This window comes from Schistocerca nitens, chromosome 10 (genome assembly GCF_023898315.1).
Source record: "Schistocerca nitens isolate TAMUIC-IGC-003100 chromosome 10, iqSchNite1.1, whole genome shotgun sequence".
In the NCBI taxonomy this organism is placed as follows: Eukaryota; Metazoa; Arthropoda; class Insecta; order Orthoptera; family Acrididae; genus Schistocerca; species Schistocerca nitens.
The window spans coordinates 15,103,669-15,114,004 of NC_064623.1; the positions used below are offsets into that span (position 1 = coordinate 15,103,669).

A 10,336-nucleotide genomic window follows, 5' to 3' on the forward strand; every position below is an offset into this window, starting at 1 on the left:
TTCGATGTGAAATTCATTCGACTGCAGCATGATGGCCAGGAATATTTTGTTAATTGTGTCATTTCCGGCCGTGAAAGTTTACATTTTACAAAGTCTCTAGCCCGCCCCCGCCTGATGGAGGGAGCGTCATCGGCGAGCTACTGCCGTCACCGTTCCAGCGGCCGTGCGACGCTGAGAGTCGCCACAGCACCCGCTGACAACACCACAACCATTCACTGGCCACATACATCTCACGTCCTGGCGCATTGGCTTCTCTAAGCCTCGTCATGGCTTCCGTCGTTTGCTACGCAATAATTGTATGTTTCAGCCATGACGTTTTCATGACGATACCCTGGACGAGTGCCAAGGATCGACTCACGAAATTTTGGTGAGCCCCCTTGCCTCTCACTACCTCGTGGTACTTGATTGCTGCCACGCATCCACTAACGAAATTTTGGTGAGCCCCCTTGCCTCACACTATCTCGTGGTGCTTGATTACTGCGAGTCCCCTTGCCTGTACTATCTTGGGGTGCTTGATTTTGAAGAGCCCCCTTCCCTCTCACAATCTTGGGAGCTTGATTTTGGTGAACCCCCTTCCCTCTCACAATCTTGGGAGCTTGATTCTGGTGAGTCCTATTGCCTCTCACTATCTCGAGTGCTTGATTTTGGTGAGTCCCAAATCCTCTCACTATCTCGTGGTGCTTGATTACTGTGAGTCCCGGCGGGGTCAGGGATTTTCTCTGCCTTGTGATGACTGGATGTTGTGTGATGTCCTTAGGTTAGTTAGGTTTAAGTAGTTCTAAGTTCTAGGGGACTGATGGCCATAGATGTTAAGTCCCATAGTGCTCAGAGCCATTTGAACCATTACTGTGAGTCCCCTTGCCTCTCACTATCTTGGGTACTTGATTTTGGTGAATCACATTGCCTCTCACACTCTCAGGTGCTTGGTTTTGGTGAGTGCCATTGCCTCTCACTATCTCAGGTGCTTGAGTTTGGTGAGACCCCTTGCCTCTCAGTCTCCGGTGCTTCATTTTGGTGAGCCCCATTCCCTCTCAGTGTCTTGGGGTGCTTGATGTTGGTGAGCCCCCTTGCCTCTCACAGTCTCATGTGCTTGTTTTTGCTGAGGCCCCTTGCCTCTCACTATCTTGGGTGCTTGATTTTGGTGAGTCCCCTTGCCTCTCAGTGTCTTGGGGTGCTTGATTTTGGTGAGTAACTTGCCTCTCACAATCTTCGATGCTTGATTTTGATGAGGCCCCTTTGCCTCTCACTGTCTTGGTGTGCTGGGTTTTTGTGAGTCCCATTGCCTCTCACTATCAGGTGCTTGATTTTGGTGAGTACCATTGCCTGTCACTATCTCAGGTGCTTGATTTTGGTGAGACCCCTTGCCCCTCACAGTTTCGGATGCTTGATTTTGGTGAGGCCCATTGCCACTCACTATGTCAGGGTGCTTGATTACTGCGAGTCCCATTGTCTCTCAATACCTTGAGGTGCTTGATATTGGTGAGCCCCCTTGCCTCTCACAATCTCAGGTTCTTGATTTTGGTGAGATCCCGTGCCTCTTACTATCTTGGGTGCTTGAATTCGGTGAGTCCCATTGCCTCTCACTATCTCGAGAGCTTGATTTTGGTAAGTCCACTTGCCTCTCACTGTCTTGGGGTGCTTGATTTTGGTGAGTCCCCTTGCCTCTCAGAATCTCAGATGCTTTATTTTGGTGAGTCCCATTGCCTCTCACTATGTCGGGGTGCTCGATTACTGCGAGTCCGCTTGAGTCTCATTATCTTGGGGTGCCTGATTTTGGTGAGCCCCTTGCCTTTCACAATCTCAGGTGCTTGATTTTGGTGAAACCCCTTGCCTCTCACTGTCTTAGGGTGCTTGATTGTGGTGAGTCCCCTTGTCTCTCACAATCTCAGATCCTTGATTTTGGTGAGTCCCATTGCCTCTCACTATGGCGGGTGCTTAATTACTGCAAGTCCCCTTGTCTCTCAATACCTTGAGGTGCTTGATATTAATGAGCCCCCTTGCCTCTCACAAGCTCAGGTTCTTGATTGAAGGTGAGTCCCATTGCCTCTCACTATGTCGTGGTGCTTGATTACTGTGAGTCTCCTTGCCTCTCACTATCTTGGGGTTGTTGATTTTGGTGAGTCCCATTGCCTCTCACTATCTCATCGTGCTTGATTTTGGTGTTCCCCCTTACCTCTCACAATCTCGGGTGCTTGATTTTGGTGAGACCCCTGGCCTCTCACTATCTTGGGTGCTTCATTTTGGTGAGTCCCATTGCCTCTCACTATCTCGGATGCTTGATTTTGGTGAGGTCCCTTGCGTCTCACAATCTCAGATGCTTGATTTTGGTGAGTCCCATTGCCTCCCACTATCTTGGGGTGCTTGATTACTGTGAGTCCCTTTGCCTCCCACAAGTGTTTCAGTGCAGCATATTTCGAAATGTTGTCCGTAGTCTCTAATTGTCACACTGCAGCTCTGTGTCTGAACGACAATCCGACTTGTATTAGTGTCTCTGCGCTAATGTTTGCGCATTCATTGCTAATTCGCTGCCGCATATCTTCGGGAGTTGTTGGTACATCCATGTAAACTGTCTCTTTTCGTCATCCCCGGTTGCAAAAATCGGCAGAAGTCAAAGGGGGTGTCGCGCAGCCCACTTTAGAGGACCTGCTCGTCCAATCCATCGACCATGATAGATTCGATTAGGAACTTCTCGAGGTAGTCGTGAATAAGGCGCTGGGCGTCCATCGTGTTGAAACCATTCATCCGGTCTCGTTTGAAGTGGAACATCGTCCATTAGTATCGGTAGAACATTATCCACAATGTCGCTGTAAATTTGAGCAGTCAGATTACCTTCTATGAAGTATGGGCCAGTTACCTGCGTACCTAAAATACCGCAACAAACGTTGACACTCCATGGGCGTTGATGTTCAACTTGCCTTACCCAGTGGGGATTCTCCACTGACCAATAATGCATATTATGTCGGTTCACCTGACCACGATTCGTAAAATTGGGTTGACCTGCGAAAAGTAATTGTGAAATGAAATTCTCATTGACTGCCAGTAGTTCCTGTGTCCAGTTGCAGAAGTTCAGGCGGCTATGAAAATCGTCACCGTGCAGTTCTCGGCGCACCGATAAATGAAGTCGATGCCATCTGTGTGCATGCAGTGTGCGTAGAACTCTTCTTTGCGAAATTCCTGAACCTCGCGCAAATTGCCGAGATGTGAGGATCTGTAGCAACCTCAGCTAAGACATTCACTGCGTTAGTTTGGTTTGTCACAGGCAGCGGTCGGACTCTTTCTCTAGCTGTACCACTTTCCGTTTCAGTAAACAGGTGGACAATAGAGCGAAACGTCGTTGCAGACGGAACATTCCTATCGGGGAACGGAGTATCATACCTTTGTTGAGCTTCGTCAACATTTCTTTGAGCCTCAAAATACGCGTCAGTGATATCTCCCCTCCCTGCAATCGTTAACATTGAAGCAACATGCACAGTCCGACCTTGTACTCAGTGCATGATCACTGTCTGTACTTCATTCGACTGTGGAACGTCTCACATAATAGCATTATCAAAAATATCAAAAAAGGACTTCAATTGTCATAATCGTATGTGTATTTGTTTGAGATAATACCGTTTTGCAACAATTCTCAATTCATTTCCATATTTGCCGATTACAGCGCCATATATTAAGAAATGAAAGAAATTTTTCATACAAAAATTACATATTTTTTCACTTTTCACGGAGAATCCAAATCCGCAATAAAAAATAAGGGTTCCACTTTAAGATTGCATCCCTTCCGCCCCGGGGCGGGTGTAGGGGGTTCGAGCGTTATGTTAATGGATGTCGCTCTTCGAGGTGAACTACGTTTATTACCACTTGTTTTTCAACCCGATGTGTATTTCGCCACATATTCCGACAAAGAGAATATCTATAAAAAGGTGCGGCCAAACTTTCAGGAAACATTCCTGACACACAAATAAAGAAAAGATGTTATGTGGGCATGTGTCCGGAAACGCTTAATTTCCATGTTAGAGCTCATTTTAGTTTCGTCAGTATGTTCTTCCACCTACGCTCAATGGAGCACGTTATCATGATTTCTTACGGGATACTCTACCTGTGTTGCTAGAACATTTGCTAGTACGACACTACATGTGGTTCATGCACGATGGAGCTCCTGCACATTTCAGTCGAAGTGTTGGTACGCTTCTCAACAACAGATTCGGTGACCGATGGATTGGTAGAGGCGGACCAGTTCCATGGCCTCCACGCTCTCCTGACCTCAACGCTCTTGACTTTCATTTATGGGGGCACTTGAAAGCTCTTGTCTACGCAACCCCGGTACCAAATGTAGAGACTCTTCGTGCTCGTATTGTGGACGGCTGTGATACAATACGCCATTCTCCAGGGCTGCATCAGCGCATCAGGGATTCCATGCGACGGAGGGTGGATGCATGTATCCTCGCTAACGGAGGACATTTTGAACATTTCCTGTAACAAAGTGTTTGAAGTCACGCTGGTACGTTTTGTTGCTGTGTGTTTCCATTCCATGATTAATATGATTTGAAGAGAAGTAATAAAATGACCTCTAAGATGGAAAGTAAGCGTTTCCGGACACATGTCCACATAACATATTTTCTTTCTTTGTGTGTGAGGAATGTTTCCTGAAAGTTTGGCCATACCTTTTTGTAAGACCCTGTATATATATATATATATATATGGAAAATTATGCACAACGAAATCGTATTCTGTTCGGGGTAACTAACAACAGTGAAATTGTGAGTCGCAGTTGTAGAACAATAACTGATAGGATTTTATTAGTTACCACTCTGTTTCGCAGGGGGACATTACCTGCTGTTCATTCGATATATAGTGCCTCAGCTGTTGGAGGTCGTACCTCTTGTAAAATTTTGACCAAAAAGTCTTGGAACAAATAACCCAAAGGACCTCGTAATATGCACCTTACTGATACATTATTTTGTGATATTGTGTCTGTCTATGGTATGGATTTCGATTTGATAATGAAAAACCCAAGTTGCATTTTTCTCACATAATACCCCGAAAGCTATGAACCCAGACAACCAGTCGAATGCAGTACTTCTTGACGCCCGAAAAGCTTTGGATTCAGTACTACGTCAATGCGTATAGAATGGCATCAAACGAAATTTGTTATTAGATTGAGGGTTTCTTGGTGGGAGGGATGTAATATGTTGCCTCAGATCGACGGTCATTGGCAGAAGTAGAGACAACTTTAGATGTGGTCCAGCGAAATATGTTGAGGCCCACGTCGTCGACGCTGCAAGACAGCACTAATCTCTTTGCAGATGATGCATTTGTTTACAGCAAAGTACTGTGTGAAATATGCTGCACTGACATCCTGTCAGATGTTGATAAGATTTCAAAGTGGTGCAAGGATTAGCGTCTTGTCTCAAATGTGAGGTAGTGTAGAATTGTGCAGTTCGTAAAATTCAGGAAAATAGTATCCTATGACTACAATATCAGTGAGTCACAGCTTGAGTGGTTTTACTTGTACAAATGCCTGGGTGTAACAAATTGTTGGAATGCGAAGCGGAATGATAACTTACGATCAGACACAGGTAATGATGGTAGCAGTTTTTCGGTTATTGGTATGAAAATGGCAGAAATGTATCAAATGATGTTGCATAAGCGTCAACTCTGAGGGTTATGTTAGAATATTAGTCAAGTGTATGGGACCCATAACAGGTAGGACCAGGAGGGGTTATTCAACGTATACAGAGAAGAGAGGCACGAATAATCGCAGGTTTGTTTGACAGAGTTGATGTTGCGTACTCTTGAAGAAGGATGTAAATTAGCCCGCGAAAGCCCAATTACAGTACTTCCAGAGATTATGCAAAGGAAAGAATAAATGAATAATCTTGAGCTCCCAAGATATCCCTCCCGTACCGTGAAGACGAGATTAGAGTAATGTCACCATTTATAGAGGGCATTTAAGCATAAATTCTTTCTGGTGTCCATACCTGCCTGGAATGGGAAGAAACATGTGCTTCCGTGCTAAGTACTCTCTGCTAAACACTTCACATTGGCTTGCAGAGGATATATGTTAAATCTTTATGTAATGCAGATGCAGATAGCCCTAAAATGTGGTTTATTTGTTTCTCTTCATAGAATATTCTCTGTGGAGCCTGTGGAATAGGCTTTGTGTTAACCCAAAAAAGTAAATATGTGTACTTTACCTGGATCTCTAAAAGCCTCTTGTTTTCGTTTGTCTGTTTGACAATCTGGGACTGATTCTTGCCAAGTATATGATCGAACAGTGCTCTGTATCCATTTTCTTTGAAAACGCGCCACAGCTCCTCAGGTGTGTGCAGGCCGCGCTGGAAGTCTCCCAGGTGATGCATCTCGGCGCCCATCTCCAGAAGCGCAGGCACCGCCCACCAGCGCCGGCGCTCCGCGGCGTAGCGCAGTGGCGTCCAGTGCAGCAGCCCGTCCTCCGCACCCATCGCCTCAGACACCGCCTTCGCATACTGTAGTCGACCAACTGCTCCCGTCTCTTCCCCAACACCCCACGCCCCAGGTGTCCCCGAAGCCTCTGCCGAATCCGAGTCGGTCGCCACCCGGTGGGGTTCGACGGACCTCAGCGCCTCATCCACCTCGGATACTGACTTCGCCTCCGCGGCTCCCCGTGACACTGCTGCTTCTGCTGCCCCTGATGCCGATCCTCCGTCCCTCGTCACCGCCGCCACCTCCAGCCGTTCTACAAGCAGCCGCAGCAGCGAAGAGTCGCCAGTGTAGGCTGGTACCAGATGCAGTGAGCTGCGTCCCATCTCATCCCTCTCCATGGGCTCAGCGCCCTTCTCTAGCAGCGATTTCACCTCACTCTCACTGCCGTTGATCACTGCCGTCAGGAGCGGTCGGCCCCTACTCGCTATTCTGTCGAAAGACTCGACGAAAAACTCCAAGCTGCTGTCGGCAAGAGCACTGCGGTACACATTTCCACAGCTTATCATCAATAAATCGGTAAATGACTCCAGCCTTCACGAGATCCTCTCGATCTACAGTGGACTGTTGCTCTCGCCTAGGTACTTCAATTCTAGGGAGAAGGTGTGTCACTGCAAGAAACCCCAACAGCTTCTCGTGCTCCTGCCATTCCCTCTTCACCTTTTTCCTTCTACCAGGTATGGATAAATTATCACCCCACTTCTCTTCGTGCAATCTTTTCAATTTCCTTTCAAGAAAAGCTTCATAAAGGCTCACAATGTCCTCTACCTCAGCTCCACTTTCCAATGAGTCTGCATACATTTTTGAAAACAGAGGGATCTTCAACAGATCTCTAACCACACCAGTAACTACTACATCTGAGCTGGACCCCCTATGGAATTCGTCCACTTGGTCATCACTGAGAGCAGGCAGCGTGTGCGCCGAAACATCCAGGGCAGCCTCGAGGCGGCCCGTCACGGAGGGTCGAGTCGTCACCAGCAGCTTCCCATGGCTTGGAGCCAACTCCCGCAGAGCCTGTAAGCATTTGTCTCCGTAGTCTGGGCAGACCTCGTCGAAGCCGTCCACCATGCAGATGATACGAGGATACTCCAGCAGACAGTGCTGAAGAAGTGAGCGTTCCAGTACGCCCAGGTTTCTCTCGTTGTATAACACTCGTTCCAAAATAAGCTTACTGGCTTTCTGACCGCTGATGCAACTGTCTAAGACTTCTGAGTAGTTCAGTAAGTCTATTCTCAGGATCCACCACGAAGGATCCTGGCACTTCAGCTGGCTTGCCATATCTAGCAACATAGTAGATTTCCCTATACCTGGTTTCCCTTCAACGATAACTCGATTATTCGAGCTATTCAGAACTTGCAATACGCTTCTTGATTGCTCTTCAACGTATAGCCACTCCTCATCTAGGTTATTTAGAACATACACACGTATGTCTGCATATCTACTGCATATCATTCGAATTGCAGAAAGATCGATGTTGTTAGTAACGGCAATGAGAGGCCAGAGTGGGTCTGAATCACGGAGGTAGTTGTCAAAGTCTTCAAAGTTGATAATATTCTTCAAAATAGACTTCTTGGTGAGGAGTTTATTGGATACTTCATCCATGATGCACACTTCCCTGTCTCCGAGTGATGAGAGAAATTCGTGTTTTTCACGCCTCCGAAATGTGAGCTCTCTGGGAATGTGGTTCACTGGTAGTGGATCCAAGTCTTGACCCATCCTCAAAGGGCCTGACAGCTGCGATAGGGAGAGTATTGCTTCAGGTTTCCCGTCTAAGATCTTTCTGAGACTTTCTTCGTCACAGAGATCTCCCAGACAGCACGAATGTTGGTCACTGTTCAGTCTGACAGAGACATCTATGAGCTCCTTCCAGGTCTCTTCACTAATATCACCTGACTTGCATGAATCTAGAAAGTCGTCCTTCTTATACGACACTATTACAAGGCGTCGCTCGGGTCCAGCCAGTTGCTCCATGCGAAGTAGAGTGTCGTAGCTGTGTTCCGCATCGTCAACAACAACCTGGAAGAAAAGAAAAAGTATGATATTGCAACTGTTCTTGCAACCGACTTTGTTCATTGCAGACGTTAATTGGGCTGAAATAATACGATATGATGTCGCAACATGTGGAGTTACACTTGTCTTCCTCCTCTTGTTCTAGGTGCTTAGCCGGCCACTGGAGGCCGAGCGGTTCTAGGCGCTCCAGTCTGGAGCCGCGCGACCGCTACAGTCGCAGGTTCGAATCCTGCCTCGGGCATGGCTGTGTGTGATGTCCTTAGGTTAGTTAGCTTTTAGTAGTTCTAAGTTCTAGGGGACTGATGACCTGAGATGTTAAGTCTCATAGTGCTCAGAGCCATTTGAACCTAGGTGCTTAGCTTTTTGGCAGTGGGTGTGTGAGGATTTGTCTGCATCGTTTATAGACCAAAATAACTTACCTTATAAAGACTGACAGTCTTGCAGTCAGGCGAAAAACTTTATCTTGCTGGATCACCCACGTTTATACGAAAAAAAAAGGAAAACAAAATACGAGGCCTATTCGGAAAGTGGGATCCCATCTATCGCGAAATGGGAACGACAGTGAAAGTCCGATGAAGCTGTGCGTTGATGTATTGGACAGTGTCCCTAGCATGCTCGTCGATCGCGTCATGTCGCTCATTTCAGGTCTGAGGGCACAGAGGGGACGTAAATATGGCTAGAACGACGGTGTCTCCCGCCAACTCTGAAGGCCTGCGAGAGATTTCGCCTGACTTCGTGCAGCCCTCAATGCGTCACTGTCACGCATTTCGTGCCTGATGTCAATTCACTGCAGGGGCAGTGTGGGCACTGTTGCGGCGTTTTCGATGGAAAGTGTTTGGTCACCCACTGTACTTGGCTCCCTCTGATTTTGATCTCTGTTCACATGAACTGATGGCTAAGAAGGCGACATCCTGGCACAGACAGCGAGCTACAAGGTCAGCGTAGAGAGGTGGTGGAAAGCACAGGGGGCTGCCTTTCTATGAGGATTGTACTGCTAAGTTGGTACAGCGCTGCGACAAATGTCCCAGTAGCAGCGGCTACTATCTAGAGAAGCGGCTCTAAGGCGTAGAAAACTGCTGCAGATGTAACGTTTCTGATTTTCACTGTGGTTTCCGTTTCGCGACCGAGCAGTCTTCGTACAAGCTGACCGAGCATCAGATCGGACTTGTGACTCGATTCGAGACATCCCTGTCATAGCCATTGGCCTTCGCTGTCTTCTTTAAAACATCCATCTCCGATTCCAAGCTATTGTCTCACACCTCACGCCTCTGATAAAGTGGACAGAATAACGTTTCATCAAGATTTTAGGACTTAAGCGCTATGAAGCAATAGGAGAAGTTCTACAAACTAATGGATAATGTGCACAAGAAAGACGCCATTGTAGATACGAGAGGAATGGTGGTGAATCTCTCGTCAGAGGTTCCCGATGAAGCATCTGTTTCAGTCCTGGGCAGAGGTCAAAATTTCGCAGCTGCACCAAAGCGAATTCCCTCTGAACACATCGTAAGTTCCGCCGAAGGTTCCTTGTTTTGTCTTCCGAAAAGTGCAGACCCAAATAACAAGACGTGTCGAGAATTCTACAGACACGAAACCACCCAAAAGCAACACATCGGCGCAGGAGAGGAAAGCTCTTAATGAAATCGAGAAACGAAAGTGTGGTTGTGACGGAATCAGATAAGGGTACAGTGACGGAATCAGATAATGCTACAGTTGTTACGAACGCTACGGATTACCACAAGAAGATGGAGCAACTATTAGCTGATCCTGAATGACGCAAGTTAAAAAAATGATCCGACGAATATAAAGTGAAAAATCTGATTTCAGATTGCAGAATGGATAGCTCTTCCTAATGCATCGAATGCCAGTCTCA

General features: G+C 47.0%; 1 protein-coding gene across 1 annotated transcript in view; it reads right to left on the reverse strand.

Annotated features, from left to right (window-relative positions):
• Positions 1–6,929, reverse strand: part of LOC126209803 (uncharacterized) — a 254,717-nt gene extending 247,788 nt beyond the window's left edge. The window contains exon 1 of the mRNA XM_049938939.1: positions 6,192–6,929. Within this exon, the coding sequence (XP_049794896.1) occupies positions 6,192–6,797 (606 nt within the window). The 5' untranslated portion in view covers positions 6,798–6,929. The remainder of the gene's footprint in view (positions 1–6,191) is intronic.
• Positions 6,930–10,336: the final 3,407 nt, after the last annotated feature.